Raw genomic sequence first — 18,363 nt, 5'->3', positions numbered from 1 at the left:
TGCTCTATCAAAGGCCATACACTCAGTCAGACCATAATATATTTTCTCGCTATTTCCATCCATGTCCTTAAAAGCCCTTCCCCTAGCCCTTTTAGAGCCTTTCACTTGAAAATCACCCCAGAAAAAACATATCATGTACAGAAAACTTGTTCACAAATCCAAGAGGAAACATATCATGTACACAAATATTATACCTTTAAGATAGGTTATCATGTCCCATCTCTTACGTTTAGACACACCTAAAACTTTCATTTAACAATGTTAAACATATGGCTATACAAAGTCTTTGTTTTGGATTTTAGAGTTTGCGATAAATTCCCAACTACTACATCTTACATACTAGGACCTCACAGAACATATCAGTAATCATAGACATAATAATAGATAGACAACTCACCTGTCATGTCCTAACTCACAGAAGAGGGATAATTCTTCACAGCTGAAAGGAGCAAATATCTTCTCCACTGCAGCTGGATAAGTCTGTCTCAAGATATTTCCGCCAGTTATAGAACCAGCTGTCAGGTCATAGCTGAGCCTCCATTCTCCCACATTAACAAGGAAAGGAAGTAATTGTAATTTGAAAGACAAATTTGGTATTGCTCCACCTCCTTTAAATATATCCAGTTTCAGATCTTTCACTTCGATTGCAGCTTTTGGAACACCTATGGTACCTTTTGGAATCTGTCCAATTTAAAGTGCAAAATTGAGCACAACGAGCTGCTAAAAACGGGCTTCATAGCCTCGAGAAAGAGGGGGGGGGGAACGTAAACAGATACATCTATGAAGAAACGAAAGATAAATTAAAACAAGGACACAATCAACAGAGTGAACCACAACTTACATACAGAAACCATCACTGAGATAGCAATACTGCTAACAAGGAAATCTTTTGCACAAATTTACAATGTCTACGCATGTTGACAAAAACTACAAATCAAGCAACTCAAAGACATTTATGACATGAAGGTCTTAACTAATACCATTAGTTTTTTTTTATTTTTTTTTATTTTTTTTTTTAGGAGATAAAAAACAAGATTTGGGGTTATTTGGGTTTCTAGTTTTTTTTAGGGGCATGTTGTATTTTTTTGTTGTAGAGAATTGAGGAATAGAATTGAAACTATATTTTTTTAAAGATGAAGAGTTATAATTTAGTTGAGATTTTTTAGGAAGCCAGTTAGGTTTTAAGGTTATTTTCTTTATAAATATGTAACCCTTAGATTTTTCTCAAAAAAAAAAAAACTCTTAGATCAGAAAAAATAGAAAGAGAAGAGCAGAAAATCTTATTTTAGATCTTGCGAAGAGATCATTTAGGGTGAACTCCCTTGCAGACGCTAAGAGAGGGTATAATCTCTAAACCCTTAGTTATTTTCTTGTATTTTTCTGATTTATTTATTTTATTCACACACCTCTCTGCATCAAGTGGTATCAGAGCTTACAAGATCCATCTATCACAATACTAACAAACCTACTCCTGTGATCGAGATGTTCTATTGCCACAAATTATAAAAGCTATGAAACAACAAATTGAAGAGAGCGTAAAAAGCATAAATCAATCTATGGAGCATATCAAAGCAAAGATCAGCGTAACGTATCAGCGGTTGAAAAAGTTAGAAAACACCATGCATTGAGAAGAGAGTGCTCACAACTACATACATCTGGAGCCAAATTTCGTCCTAGAGAAGAATCTAGTCTCACTACCAACTCTAATGGTTAATCCTACATGTAATGAGAGAAATTTCAGAAAAGAACTGCGACATGAGGAACGCTCGCATGATCCCGGTATAAAGGTCATCCTTCTAGAGGTTCACACGGAGTCTGAAAGAGAAATTAAAATAATGTTCGAAGACAAAGTACCCAATCGAATGGTGGAACTTCATCACCAACTATTCAAGTGGCCTTTAAAGGATGCGATTTGCACAACAAGTTCGACGTCAAGCTTCTCTCAAACCCATGAGACGGATGCAATTGTTTTCTTGAGGGATATTTGTGACTTTTTGTTGCGGAGATTGAAGGGAATTGGAAGTTTAATTTTTTTCAAATGATGAAGGGCTATGATTTAGTTAGGGTTTCTTAGGAAGAAATTTTGGTTTTAAGGTTATTTTCTTTTATAAATATGTAACTCTTGGATCATAAAAAATGGAGAGAAAACAGAAGAAGAGTTTATTTGGATCTTGTGAAGAGATCTTTTTGGGGTGGACTCCCATGCAGACTCTAAGAGAGGGTATCCATCAACCCCTTATTATTTTCTTTTATTTTGCTAATTTATTTATTTTATTCCCCCACTTCCCTACATGAACTTGAAAGGTAGCTTATTAATTGGAAAGCAACCAGTGTTAAAAATATTCAGGAGCAACATCAAATAGATCCAAAGACTGAGACAACATGCTTTGAGATACAGACAAAGAATGGAGACAAAAAATAGGACGGCATTAAAGATGTAGAAAACCTCAGTTAAGGCAGAAAACATTTAAGTGTATCATCTTATAACAATGAGAAACTCCAACTCAACCAGACTCCTTTTTTTGCCGTTAGCTGTAATATATCTTGATTTGATTTTCTTCTCTTTTTTCCAATTCTTGTTTGGTACCATCCCTCTGGATGCACCTCCATACAGCTTGATGCAATACTTCATGTAGTTTCATGGTCCTCCAAGGCAACCAAAACAACTATCCATATCCCACACATGTTTCAGATATTGTGTCCATGCTATTATTTATATCATGCATCTCATTAACATGACATAGGTGTCACACCATTTTTACCTATCAATAAAAAAAACAGGCCATGGGACTAGCAAATAAGAGACAAGGTCATGCATAAACCAGATAGCCTTATTTCATTAGGAGGTTTATTACAGTTACTTGATACTTAATAAGTGTATCTTTGAACATGTCAATCCTAACACGCTTATTCCAGTAAAACTTAGTAGAGTATAGTAACACAATTAACTACCATGGAAGCAATATAAAACAAATCAAGAACAAGCAACCAGATAAGTAACCCATCACACAGCATATTCAACTATGAATAGTAATACCAGATTAGTACCAGTCACCAGGAGCTCACCTTTACAATTAATTCGGTAACAGAAATTGATACCAGTCTGCTGACATTAGTGATAAGAATCCACTTCCCTCTACTTGCAGACTGAGATTTCCGATGTTGAACTTTCTTCACAGTTTTTTCTGGACGCCTTAAAACTATTTCCAAATCAGTAATCAGAACTTGCAGCTTTGGATCCTTTGAAATAAAACTCCACCCAAGCTTGACCAGAGACTTCCGCAAGCTGATTTTAACTTCTCCAACAAAAACAGATTCAACACCACCCTGGGAGGAACAAATCACAACACGGAGGATATGATATTAACAACTGTAGAGCTGGAAAAAAAACAGAAAATAACAGTAGAAAACAATAATGCAAACTTGAAACAAGTTTTGCAAAGGAAAAAGTCACTCATAAGTAATAAATAAACCATGACAAAATATGGACTTCTGTCAAGTAAACCATGGGCAGAATACACGTCTTTCTACAACTTGTAAATAAATTTAAACTTTGAACATTCAATTGCTCATGATCATTTTTATCAATTCTAACCTCTTGTTCTCGATTCATTTGCTGATGCTGCATAGCTGACAAGCTTAAATGTCATTTGCACACTTTAAATTAGGATGACGTCCACAAGTAAAGTCATGGGGAACTAAAACTCCTAAAAGAGACAGACAGCCAGATGTGCATCAACTTTTTTTTAATACAGCATCTGGAGGATATTGACCTGAAAATATTATCTTCATATTCTATCTGTGTTTGTCAAATATACAAGACACAAAAAAAAAATATAATATAAGGATTCATACCATACTTCAGTTCAGTTTTACTTGTTATTTTGCTTGATTTGAAAAGGATATTATATCTTATGTTTTGCATTGTCTCAATTTTCAACAACCTCCTGGGTCCCATATTCTGTTCTATTCCTAAGAACTGACATGTCCTGTATCTGTGATCATGTTATATATGATAATGACCTTATCTGGGCTTTCTATCATCAAGTCATGTCTAGGGAAGCTTGCCATAAATCGATCCAGCTTAGTATTTGGAATATAGCCAATGCATACAGCTAGTAAATGTTGTACAAATATCAAGTTATATACTGTTATGAGCACTACAAGCCATATTGAAAATTCTGGTGCATAATGTTAGCATAATGAAAACTAGCAAAGACAGTGGCACCATGCACTCAAAAACATGCAGGCAGAACTATATCTGCATCCTAAACACAAATTCAGTACCCTTCATGAATTTAGTTTCCAGAAATTGATACAGCTTATCATCTTGTCAAGGAAAAACTCCCAAGAGGTTAAAGTCAACAAGCTTGATGTCATTAACTTTCTCATTACAGCTTAAGAGCTTGATTTTCTATCAATATTATTATTTTGTGCTTAAATGTCCCAAGGTGTACTGGACTTGAAAAGGATGTAAATGTCAACCTTTAGGCACAGTTTAAAGCTGCACAAGGAACATTGCATACATTCATATATATCAAGGGAGACAACCTAAATACCATCAAGTGATTCACAGAGGGTTGAGTGCCCACATTTTGTGGTCAATCATAAGGAAATCATAGATCACTGCAGTTTTCCTATCAATGGATTTGACACCCCCACAGCATGGCTAAAGAGCATTAAAGCTCAGTTGTGGGTATCGGATTATAAGCTTCTTTTACTCAGAGAGAGCTCCCAATATTAGTTGACGATCATTGGTATAATGAGGTTCGGTTCGTCTGAAGTAGTGTGGCTGTCTAAATGCCTCTTGCAAAGTTCTGATGCTTACTGTCTTGCTAACCATTTTCCATTCTTCACCAACTCACTAAAATCACCAAAATCACTAGAAGAAGTGAAAACCAGTTCCATCATTAACCATTTTTACTTTATCCCCGACATATTTACAAAAGGGGTTGTATAACATCCACAGGATGTACACTCTCGAAGGGTGCTTGAAGCTCACTGTCTTGCTACCTATTTTCCATGCTTCACTAATGTGATTCACGAAAATCACAAGAAGTAAAACCAGTTACACCACTAACTATTTTAATTTGATCATGATGTATTTACACAAGGGATGGTATAGCCACAGTGCACAGGTACCATTCGACTATTCAGATTGAACCTACCCCCCTATCCAAGAGCCACAAAGTTATGCTCTTTTTATTTTTTGTACTTTTATTGATTGTATTGTGGGACAAAAACTAGGATAAAACAACATAGGGCACACCCAATAAAACTAATAAAAAATATTTTGAGCAAAACAATTGACCCCTAAATACCCCTAAAACATTTATGGGATATTCAGGGGTCAAGTTTTTTGCTCAAAATATTTTTTTTCTTATTTCTATAGAGTGCATTTTATAAAAAAGAATCTATACTCCAATTCCAGGTAAAACGAATTTGTAAATCATCATCATCATCATTGTCCAAGCCTTATCCCAAACATTTGGAATTTGATAGAAAATAAAAAATAAATAATGAAATAAGTTTTTGGCCTTTGGATATAGCCTGGTTCAATCTGAACCACTAGAAGGACGCTTTCCCTTTACACAATGGACGACAAACTGGCCCACTAAAAGAATCAACTAAGATCTATCAGAAAAAAAAAGATTATACCAACAATTGGAAAATTACATGCATGATGTCATAATACAAAGGACGGTTATAAGGAATATGGTTCATGAAAATGAAATGTTTCTTCTAAATTATTTTGCTTAGCTTAAGCATATGGAGAAGAACACAGGCAACCTTCTTAAACTTCAACACCACATCCCTAGCTGAGTTCAATCCAGTGACCCGAAAGCCAACCGAAGCACCAAGGATCCGGCTTAGCAACCAAGCGATGAGCCTTGCAGCAAACCTGTAAAAAAGAAATGAGAAATTTAAGATGGAACCACAATGAGAAATTGTTATAAGTTCATATTATGTCACTTTTAGTAAAAAAGAGAGGCAACCTTAATCAAACAAGGATTGACCGAACAAGTGGTAACTGAATCACAATAAAGCTTATGGTGCAACCAATTTAATAAATGCAGAATAATCAGATCTTCTAGGATGTAAACTCAGAATAAAGGAAAATAAAAAATAGTGAGAGGGGAAAAACATACAAAATAAACACTACTTTTCACTTCATATTGCAAAAATCCTCCACAAAATGAGGATTGTTAGTTCAGCAACAAGCTTCGGCATGAAAGGTTGGGCTGTAATACATTATCATCAGTGTTTTAAAACTTGGCGAGTCAGTCCACTTGGACTCTCCTGAGTCAATTGGAAGGAGTACCTTTGCTGGTTCCAGAAGCCCTCAACATGCTTGTAGACCATGTTCTGACTAGCAACCACCCAAATAGCTCTACAGACCCAGGCACTCTACTGAGTCTCCAAGTTCGACCATAAATTTACCTCTCATTTACCCAAATCTTGCCATGAAAGATGTGAGAGGAGCCCGAGAAATAAAGTCCGGCCTTTTGTAGATCTTAAACAAGCAAAATTCCAGAATAATGAAGGAAATAATGTGGCTATAAATCAAGCCATGGTGAAGAAGAAGCCCTCATTTCTTCATTCATAAAACTCTCTATAGTAAAATATCTTAGTCCCTCATAACATAAGCCTCCCTCTTTATACAAAAATAAAACCCTAAAGAAGGAAAAAGAAATGCTAAAAATAATTTTCTCTCCCCCCCTCACGTATCTCCCTCTCAAAATACTCTCCCCCCTCACATCTCTCTCTCTCTCTCTCTCTCTCTCTCTCTCTCTCTCTCTCTCCTCATTACGTGAGCCCCTTAAAAATAGGAGTGCTCCCCTTAAGACCTCATTCACCCGCATCTCTCCAAGTCATGTAACTCCCACATTCACCCTCATCTCTCTAAGTCATGTATCTCCCAAAAACTGGGACTCCCATTAATCTCTTCATGAGATCCATATATCCCGTTAAACTATGAGTTACCTTATCCCACATAAATCTCTCCCTAGTTGTTAGAAATCTCCCATCCAACTCTAAATCTCTTTCCTTGATTTCAAAAAAAAAACTCTAACCCCTTTCCTTATCTCGATCCCATAAGCTCTTGCCATGTCCTAACGTCCCATTATGGAAAACAAGTCACCCCATGAAAATAGCAACTTTTCTGCATAAAACTCTAAATTAAATATCCCTTTTACCCCCTACATATAAATCCCTCAAAAACCCCTAGAAAAACAGAGACTAAATAAACAAATCACCCATGAACCTGGAGATTCCCCAAACATAAATCATACAAACAATAATTATAAAAATATTAGCCAGTAACTTGAATTTCTTCGATGCGATTTGCATCCTAACCCTAGGCTGGAAATAAAACTAGTATCGAGTTTTTGCTATTGCATTATGATCCTCCCTTAGCTGATGGTGAAGCCCTACATCTCTACCAATTGTTCTTTGTAAGGTATAACATTTAACAACCGCTATGCGCCTCCGATGGACATCCATTTGGCATATACATTGGGGAACATATTGCTGATTGAGGGATCAAAATCGACCTTGCTAAAGAAGAAGCATTGTTTCAAACCAAAGAATTTTGATTCCTGGCCCAAGAAGCTTCCTCCCATGAAAAACACCCAAACACATTCAAATAGCTGCCTGATTATTTGGGTAAAGAACCTCTTTTATACAGTCACCATCTAGAACTTTGTCCATCAAGAGCATGTACTTTTCATACTCAAATTCTCCACCCACACAATGTGCCTGAATGCCCATTTCAACTTACTTGATCTCATCATCTACACCTTCTTGTATATTTGAAGTCCATTTTGTCAAATAATTCTCTAATGTTGTATCCAATTTTGAGATGCCCTCAATAAAGTTGCATGAGTTGGTGACAATCCTTTAAGTACAATGTCTTGTGCAGAAGTGCGCACGATGAGTAAGCTCTCTGCCACCCTTCCTCTCAAACCTTCTCAAAACAAGGTCAATGCTATTCCTGAGGTTTATTGCCCCATTGACAACCACATGCTGAATTTTCTCATCTTGACCAACCAACCTTTGACCAGTGCACAAGCTACATGGAATATTCCGAAAGCAATCCCACACCCAGCTATACTTACACCATGCCTCCATTTACTAAGAAATTACGATGTGCACAATTTTAAATTCATGTACAAAGGAAGTGTCCATCTTTTATGTTGGCTGGTCGTTCCTCTAGCTCCTCAATTTTGACAGGCCCGCAACTATGATAATCCAAATATATTGTATTGACACCAGATATAACCGTAATTTCAAATTTGCAGGCACCCTCCATATCCTCAGGTATCCCTATAGAATTGCAAATTTAGAGCATAAGTAATTTCACTCCACTTCTATGGGCTCGCTCTACAAATGTTGTAGAATTCAGAAGCCCGCCATTGCAAATACTATGAGAGTTGAGCTCAAGAACCACAAACTCTACAATTCTCAAGGATTTATGAGCCTGATGATAATCATCTTCACTGAATAATGAAGAAGAGGAAGAGAAGACTTCAATAAGCCACAATAATTATTAGGTCATTCTCATATAGATTTAGAGGCAACACTCTCTTCTACGTTCATTTTCTTTTTCTTCTTTTCCTTCTCATTCATGTTCCACCTAGTACCATTATCAAATAAATATAAAGGCATAGAACCAAGAAGCCCATCATATACATCATTAAAGGCCAACCCTTTACTTGATTCCTCTTTCGAGCGTGGAAAGATTGATGGCATACTTTTGCTTCCAAGATGGCCATATGTAAACGAAGAAGACGAGGAAAATAGTACACTTGGATCAAGAACAAGCCAAACACAAGCACAATTCAAAGAAACCTAGGGTTTCTTCTCCATACCCCAAGCTAGGGTTCTAAAAGCCCAAGCTTTTCTCTCTCTTTCAATTTCTAAAAATCATGAGAATTAACCCCCTCAAGGCCGCACACAATCTCTTATATATTATATTTTAATGTTCCAAGTACAAAAAGTATTTAGGCATAGATGACGTAGGCAACTCAACCAAGACAGAACTACAAAGCTAACTCAATACAGAGCAACAGATAGCTAACCCAACATTGACCCATATATCCTAGACTAACTTATAATTCATAATGACAGTTTTACCCCATAAACACTATACGTGAACAATCCTCGTGAATAGTACTCATGAAATAAATAAAAAAATACAAAAGCCCTAGAATTCCTAAAAAATTATAATATACATCCTTTGAAATTACATAAAAATAAAAAATAAGGATGATTTGCCCTCCATCATTCTCCTCTTGTTGGAGAAAACTCGTCCTCGAATTTTGAAGTGTGCCAAGATGAATTCAACATCAAAAACACCTTCTTCAACCCTCTTTCTCATTGTTGGCTCAAAGATTATTCGTGGTAAAGATAATTCCTCAAGAAACAGATCCTAATATATATATTGGGGAATCAATGCAAATTTATCAAATACAGCTATCCTTGAACTCCTATTGAAAATCTTGTAGGAAGGTACTAAACCAATTTTCTGGTCTCTAAAGGATTTCTTCTCATCAATTTCATTATTCTCTGAAATCAGGGCTATAATTTGCAGATTCTGAATCGACCATGCTTCCACTGTACTACTATGATTCCAATGCCCTAAATTTCTTGAATGCTCTACCTCTCCATATTAATGAGATCTTCAAAGGCCATGATTTTGATCAGTACTCATGCTGCCTTCTCTCCATATTCGTCACCCTCTTCCAAAATCTCTTCATCATGATATTGATCCTTGTTATAGATTAGATCTCTTAAAAGATCTTGTTCTTCAATAGAGTATATATCGAACATTGGTGGTGAGTCCCAATCTACTATTTGTTGATTTTCACTGCAATCCGTGTCAAAATCAATAATCTCATCCTTCAAGTCAAAATCCCTGGAATAATGTTCCACACATCTAGGTCTTTTATCGTTATCCTTATCATCAGACTCCACACACGAAGCGCGAAAGTGAAAAGGTTTGTACTCAAGATCCTCTTGGGCTGAAATATCACGTCTTACCCATTATTGAGACTTGCGAAGTTGCTGAACTTGCCTTTTAAGTTCCTCGATTATGTCATCTATAGGATCATGGAGCCGATCCACGAAAAATCCCCCTTTTACAGCCCCTTCTCGCTGCCACATGTTCATCGAAATCACAAACTCTAAGCAAATAATCAACAAAAAACTGCTGAAATCAACAAGATCTAGGTTGATTTGGAAAAACTTTGGCCAAAACCTTCGACCCCCACTGTAACTTCCTCACTTTGTTATTGATTCAAGGCACCAAAGAAATCGAAACCACAGCCGGTCCGTACATGCTATAGTAACTCGTACAATGCTACAATAACTCCGTACACTGCTACAATACTTTCCGTGTAGATCGCAGGCACTGATACCAATTTGATGTAGAGAATTTTGAGAGAACAGTAAAATCAGCAAGAAACAAAGCTAAACACAAACATAATTTAACGAAACCTAGGGTTTCTTCTCCACACACCAAGCTAGGGTTCCAAAAGCCTAAGCCTTTCTCTCTTTCAATATCTAAAAATCATATGGAATGGCCCCCTCAAGGCCCACACACCTCTTATATATTAAGTAATACATTGACCCACATATCTTAACTTGAGTTAAAATTCATAAAGACAATTTTACCCATGTAAGCAGTACTCATCAACTAAAGACCCCTAGAAATAAACTCTAAAACTAAAACTATAATATGCATTGTGTGAAATTGAATAAAAATAAAAAAATACGAATAATTTTGCCCTCCATCAATGATCCTGCTCCAAGGGTGGATCTAGATGTGGTAAAATTCTCTCTTTGCTCGTTTCTACACCCCTACAACAATCACGTCAGCTTTGGGGTCGTCCGTTACCCAACGTTTCTCTGCATCCATGCTCCCATTGATGTTGTCGTGGATCCGAGGAAGCATAGCATCAGGTCATTCCAACTCAGACTCGCGCTCTTTCATCGATCTCCACAAGAACTCACATAATATAGATCTAACACAGTGGATCTCATCTTGTTTGATATGCATTGTTGCAATCTTTCTTTTAGCAACAATTTTTCAACCATATCTGTCAAGTTGTCTATTTTCTTATATATTTGATCTTGCTCAGCATCCCAACGATTGTGACCTCCACGAATAGCCATCATAGTCTTTCTATTGCGAAAGGAGCACAGGTAATTAAATCTGGCATTCTTTTGAACTTAAACCAACAAAAATTCAACAATAATGGAGGAAATAATGGGGCTATAAATCAAGCCATGGTGAAGAAGAAGCTATGGCTTCTTCATTCATGAAACTCTCTACAAAAAAACATTGAAGTCACTCATAACATAAGCCTCCCTCTTTATACAAAAAAATAAAACCCTATAGAAGGAAAACAAATACTAAAAAAAAAATTCTTTCTCCCCCTCACATATCTCCCTCTCAAAATAACTCTCTCCCCACTTTCTCTCTCTCTCTCTCTCTCTCTCTCTCTCTCTCTCTCCTCATTACGTGAGCCCCTTAAAAATAGGAGTTCACCCTTATCTCTCCAAGTCTTGTAACTCCAACGCTCACCATCATCTCTCTAAGTCATGTAACTCCCAAAAACTAGGACTCCCATAAATCCCTTCATGAGACCCATAAATCCCATTAAACTAGGATAGTTACCTTATCCCACATAAATCTCTCCCATCCAATTCTAACCATGTAACTTATCTACATCCCATAAGCTCTTGCCATGTCCTAATATCCCATTATGGTAAACAAGTCACCCCATGAAAATAGCAACTTTACTGCCTATAGCTCTAAATTAAATATCCCTTTAACCCCTACATAGAAATCCCTTAAAACAACCCTAAAAAATGAAAACTAATAAACAAATCACCCATGGACCTGGAAATTCTCCAAACAGAAAATCATAAAAAAAAGTGCAAATATTCTAGCCAGTAACTCGAATTTCTTTGATGCGATTTGGATCAGAATCTCATAGAAAACTTCAATTTCACTAAGCAAATCTCAATTACTAAACTCAATAAGTGTCTACAAGAACGGGAATTGAGAATGAGGTGGTATCAAATTAGGATTTACAAATGAAGTATCTATTTCAAAGGCAATGATCCCACCACGCTACGAGAATTGTATTTTTAGCAACAAATAGCAGCAAAAATTCCCAACAATCCCACATAGAGAGGAGGTCGAGGAGGACATGCATTTGCAACTTATACAATCCCACATAGAGAGGAGGTCAAGGAGGACCTGCATTTGCAACTTATTTTCTATTCTCATAGTTAGTATGCAAGGAACTAGAATCAATTAATTGGAGTTGGACATGAAGAATGACATCGAGTATCAGTTATAGCAAACATAGGTATATGCCAACTGCTGTTTTTTTAGGTTTTCAACATGAATTAGACCGTTGGGTATAATTGGTATAATATCGAGTCGGGTATGGCTATGTATTGCGCAATGTTGAGGCATCATTTGGATCTTGTTCTCATCTAAAGTGGAAAAAGAAAAGAATGGACTCAAAACACTATATTATTAAGATTTGACAAATAAATGGAATTACATCTCAATTTTACATTCCACTCCAACTTTGGGAAAACATATTAGATTTTTTTTCATATCATGAACTAGAGCTTTAACAAACCATTCATTAATTAGGAGCACATAAGTTAGTTTTAGCGAGAATACGCTTCTCTAATGAGTCATTTACTCGTTTGGACCGTTCAAACTCATGTTTTGCAACCCACAACATCAGACAGTGAATCTTGATTGGCATAATTTTTCGCCTCAAAAGCAGGTTATTTGTTTACCAAAAAAAGGTCACATAATAGCTTTGCTAAATCTTAAACATCATTTGCATCCCATGTTTTTGGACATGCAAGGCAAATAGACATTGGGGTGCCCGTTCCTTCCATCTCTCTCTCACTACACTGCTACATCCTCTCTTCCATCTCTCCTCCATTCAAGCACCATTCAACCTCCTTGAACCACCTTCTCTTTGCACCTAGACGAGGAGAACTTCCCCAATCGTCGATCAAACTCTGTTTTTATTTTCCCCTTTTCTGCTAGATATCGTCATTCAATCTCGAACCTCACGACTTTTTACTCATATTTGTACTCCATTTTTGCAGGTATGTGAAAAGCCCCCTTTTCCCTTTTTTTTTATTCAACTGTTATCCTCTCTCTTGCATTTCCTTTTTCTTTTTACTGTTATCCTCTGTCTTGCAAATGCAAAAAGACCTCTCTCTTTTTTCCTTTTTTTTTACTTTTTTTGCTGTTAATCTTCTTTTCCTATAAAACCCCTGCAGATTTGTTTCTTTTTCCTTAAAAAAATAATAATACTAATAATAATAAATAATAAATGAAAAAACTTTGTTGGGTTTGGGTTTTGAATTATATTTTTCCTTTCTTTCTTTTTTTAAGGAATCATCCACATTTATGTAAATGATTCTGAATCAATCTCCACCATTTTCAGTTTTTTTTGCTAGCAAATAACAGATTTGAAACATTATACAGGTTTCTATTATTTCACTTACCATAAAAGAAATAGAGTTTTGTTTAATAGAACATGTTTAATTTTTTTCTTTTTCTGTTTAATAGAACATGCAAATCAGAGATTGTCTATTGTCTTTCTTTTTTTGTGTGTAATAATTAATGTTCAATAGCTTACTGCAAATTCCTTTACAGCTCTTTTGTTTCCCTAAATAATTACAAATGTGGTGAATCCCTGGATATTGTTTTTCAAGTGTCGCTAAATCGTGCTTTTACAAACTGCGAAACCTTTTTAGCCTGAAATAGAAGGAAACTGCATACCCAGGTTCTATAATCAAATGACCCAAATAGGGGATCTGCATATCATGGGTTCGATCTAAAAGCTATCCAAACAGCATTAACCTAATAACCATGGTTTGCATAACCAGGATTTTGCATAACCAGGATTTTGCATGATCAGGATATGAATCAAAAACTGGGTTTGCATATGCATGGAGCCAAACGAGCCATAAATTAAACCCATACAGGCACATCCCTTTTCCTCTTTAAGACAATGGGAGATGAGTATAATAACTTTTGAGGGTCTATAAGCATCTTGGAAAGTCTACACATTGAAAAGGTTAGCATTCTATATTATAGTACAATAGCAGAATAGTGAACATGGGACTGTACTAGCTACTTAACTAGTTTATGATATAAATTTCTTTGGATCAAATTTTTGCTCAAAAAAGCAATCCCATAAAAGAACACCATTGAAGTTTTTTCTCATGTTAACAACCCCAAAAGCAACATGTCACAACCCCAACAACAATGGAACATAAGTTAACAGAACCCCCGTGGATACATTGACTAGGGATGCAACTTGTTGAATTTGTTCGATTGATCTTCCTGGTGATATCCGTGACAATTGAAATAAAAAAGAATCCCTCTGTTAGAGAAATTTCATAGACCTATAAGATATCATGTTTCTTACATATGAACCGTAACTATCGCTCATACACAGTGATCTATCTTCTCTTTAAACGATCACTCTAAAAAAGTTGATTATCAAACACATCATGATTATGCTGAACATGTGATCTTCTAGCTTAACTTCCAATCTATCATATGCAGAAAACCCATTCAATGCCAATTGCTCCACAATCCATGACAGATCTAGGGTCCTTTAACTGAAATATATTCAATCTATGAACAAGAACTAGTGACAAAATTGTTCCTTTACCCATTAATTTGAACCAAACCGCTTAATATTAACATACAAGAACCACAATTCTCGTGATTCAGATTAACAACACAATGAAGCATAAACCAAAGAAGCATCCCAATATTTAATCAAAATGCATGATTCGAGATTGCATGAATTCATTTCAGAATTACTCAAAAGTCATTCAGAATTACTCAAAAGTCAATTTTGTCAAAATTGTTGGATAATGAAGACACCGATATTCATCCTAAATGCAACATGAAACGTGTAGGCTTGTGCACACTAGAAAAGGCATACATAAGACATTACAACTAAAAAATTTCAGATTATTGCAGAAAAAATCTGAAAAGTGAGATAGAGGTAGAGAGAGCACTCAAACACTGCAAAATGGGCCAAATTCCCAATCAAATTCAACCAAGCCAAAATTTCATTAATCTACCAGACGCTCATATAGCACTAAAAAGCGCATTTCAGAGTAATGCAGCAAAAACAAAGGAGAAACGCAAAAGAATGGAGCAACAATTAACCTAATTTTCAATCAAAACTGAAAATTTTTCAACCAAAACTGAAGATCGAGCAAGATTACTCACATGAAAACCACCCATCCCACAGCTGACACCATCAAAAGCCAGAAGAATACGATAACGGGAGAAGGCGCCATCGCCCGCAAAAAGAACGAACCAGCTGCAATTCCCTCTCAAAGCATCAAATCTCAATGAATTCACACAAGGGATCCAACACATCCCTTCATAGCACAGCTAGAAAACCCTAAAATCCATAGCCACCATGAATCCAAACCCTAAATAACAATAAAATAATCAGATCAAATCAATTCGACAAAGCTCAAGCCATGATCTGAGATCTAAACAATAGAACAGAGACGAAGAAACCGTTTAACCATTGCTCTGAAAACATATATTATAAATATATAGAGTAGCCACGTATACATAGGGGGGCCGTATAAATATACGGTGAGGTGGGGCAAGGGAGGCAGTCCGACACGTGTCTTTGTGAGGAGATGACAGGTGGTATTTATAGGGGAGAGTAGTGCTGGGTCTTACAGGGGTAGGATAATGAACGAGACGAGGGTGCATTAATGAGGGCGAGGCCGTTCCGGTTCTAGAGAGAGAAAGAGGGTGGAGAGATGAGTGAAAGGCCTTTCCGGTTTTAGAGAGAGAAAGAGGAGATAGAGAGATGTGGGCAGTGCTTTTCCGGTTCCAGAGAGAGAGGATAGAGAGATGTAGGCGGTGTTATTCCGGTTCTAGACAGAGAAAAAGAGAATAGAGAGATGAGGGCAAGGCTCTTCTGATTTTAGATAGAGAAAGAGAGGATAGAGAGATGAGGGTGAGGCTTTTCCGGTTCTATAGAGAGTATGCCGGTTTTATAGAGAGAAAGAGAGGATAGAGAGATAAGAGTGAGGCTTTTTTTTATTTTAGAGAGAGAAAGAGAGGATAGAGAGATGAGGGCGAGGCTTTTCCGATTTTAGAGAGAGAGTTTTCCGGTTCTGAAGAGAAAGAGGATAGAGAGATGAGTGCGAGGCTTTTCCGGTTCTTGAGTGAGAGAGGGGTGGTTCTAGAGAGAGAGAGCGAATGGATATTGCGATTTGGTGGATGAAAAGGAACAAGAATCTACATGTAGATTGAGAAAGCGCTACCTTTTCTGTATTCTATTCCCTCTCTCTCTCTCTCTAAATTCTTCTTTTTATTATTCTCTTTCTTTTCCTTTCAAAACGCATAGCGACTTTTACTTCCGAACTATGATTTCACGCAACCGTGGTATGGTAATATATGTTGTAATAACCTTCAAAAATTATCTTATGCCAAAACAAAAAAATTTATTTTAATGAACAATTATAAAAAGGAAAAATTTGAAAACACAATTTAGAAAGTAATTTTTAGCCCAATTAGCATAGATGGTTCATTTTGGTGAGATATTTAGATTTAAGCCTTAAAAGAATTTTTTCATTTCCAATTTTTTTGGATGGCTTTATTATCATTAGATGAACAATGTTAAAAAATATAAAAATGATGTTGAGTTTATAAAAGCTAAGATTTTGAAAGTCACAAAATGAATGGTCTAGATTCGTTTTTGGAGATGGCTCATTTTTACTATATCTAGGGTTCAAATTGAACTTTTTTTTATTTTGGAGATTGATTATTGAGATGAAGAGAGTGTGTGTTTAAATTTGAAGTCATACAAATACCACAAACATGATTTTCTAGAAGTTTCATTGCATTATACTATGATACAACCGTTGCATTAGATCATTGCTCTTTGCTTCCACTTCCTTTTTTGTTTATGAGGTTTGTATACTATTGAACTAAGGTATCAGCTTTATACTATTGAAGTAAGGTCTACCGCAAACCTATGCCGAAAATGTAATTGCTGCAATGTAAGGTGTTGTGATGATATGAAAATTTATTGCTACACCCAATTATGAAATTTCAAGTTTTAGCAATGGTGACAATCAAGTAGATCTATGAGCACTTGAAAATCTTGAAAATAGACGGCCCAAATAATTTGTTAGAAAATGAACTATTTTTAGGACTAAAATTATCTCCTTTTTTTTCATATCTATGAATCTCGAGGTCGAGTTGATCGATTTGGGGTATATAAAACACCTTATAAGTGGATGTTTTGGGTGCACATTACTTGTACGTATAAGGTTGACACTTTATATAAATTTTTTCTTTGAACACTTTTCCTCTTGTCTCTCTCAATGAAGAAAATAGGAAATTTGCTATTTACATAACCTCTTAATTGTGATTCGTCTCCTTTACTTAATTTTGGTCATTTTATTTTATCAAAAAAAAAAATTTGTTTTTCAAGATAATTCCTATACATTAAAATTAGAACATATAGAGGTTTCCTATGCTAAGGGTTAACCACATGTGATTCTCAGTCGTTGATCCGAATGGGCAATTGGGAGAGCTTGAGTTAGAATGTCACCTCTTAGCATTTGAGTGTTTGATATTGATCAGACAGCTCAGAGTATTTTAGTTGTTTTTTTTATTTAACAAATATTTTCAAGGCTATTGTGATAATTTTATTTTATAAGAAATCCTTTTCTATTTTTATTAGGCGCATCTTTAGGCAAGCCCTAAATTTGATGTCAATTTGAGTTATATAAAAAGTTAAAAATAAAATGGTGTTGGTGTGATATTATGAACGAAGTTATCCCAACTATCCATTCAAATTAGACAGATGGAAGTACCATTTTAATTAAATGGCTGAGAATAGCAATTGGTTTGAGAAGAGTGAGTACCTTAATTTTTCCCTTAACCCGTTTCAAGCCAACATAAAATTTTGCCAAAACTTTTCATGAATCCAGTATCTATGTTATTTGCTTGTGCTGGGGCATTCCTCGTAAGCCTCATTAAGGGTATGCCCTTGATAGAGCAGAATTGTGAATCAAGATTCAAGTAGCCGACTCCAAATGGTAGGAAAAGGCTCAACAGATAATGATAAAGATGAGGGTCGGGGATAGCAGCTAGATGTAGGTGACGTCATACATAAGAGTTTCATGGATGCTAAAGCGTAATATGGATATATTATTCTCATTGGTTGATGAAAATCAACAAGCTGTATCAAAATTGCCTGAGTTGCTTAGAATCGATGTTCATTTTTGAATGGTTGCTAGCTAATTATC

The 18,363-nt window shown here is 35.9% G+C and overlaps 1 protein-coding gene across 4 annotated transcripts in view; it reads right to left on the bottom strand.

The window, feature by feature from the left end:
• SAB (HYPERSENSITIVE TO PI STARVATION 4) overlaps positions 1–15,718 on the bottom strand; it is a 51,951-nt gene extending 36,233 nt beyond the window's left edge. For 3 of the 4 annotated variants that reach the window (XR_016047572.1, XM_020672481.2, XM_088855855.1), the window contains exons 1-4: positions 15,305–15,716; positions 5,791–5,902; positions 3,067–3,327; positions 398–681 (exon numbers count right to left, since the gene is read on the bottom strand). Coding sequence is in view for 2 of the 4 variants with exons in the window: in XM_020672481.2 (XP_020528140.1) it covers positions 398–681; positions 3,067–3,327; positions 5,791–5,902; positions 15,305–15,375 (728 nt within the window). In the remaining 2 variants the exon portion in view is untranslated. Of the gene's footprint in view, positions 1–397; positions 682–3,066; positions 3,328–5,790; positions 5,903–15,304 lie in introns of all 4 variants that reach the window. The other variant, XM_020672482.2, reaches the window with a different exon arrangement.
• Positions 15,719–18,363: the final 2,645 nt, after the last annotated feature.

The sequence above is a fragment of the Amborella trichopoda genome, chromosome 13 (genome assembly GCF_054954075.1).
Source record: "Amborella trichopoda isolate Santa Cruz 75 chromosome 13, AtrichopodaSantaCruz75HAP2 v2.0, whole genome shotgun sequence".
Classification (NCBI taxonomy): domain Eukaryota; kingdom Viridiplantae; phylum Streptophyta; class Magnoliopsida; order Amborellales; family Amborellaceae; genus Amborella; species Amborella trichopoda.
Note: the sequence above shows the minus strand (reverse complement) of the source record. Positions and strands in the feature narration are given on the sequence as shown.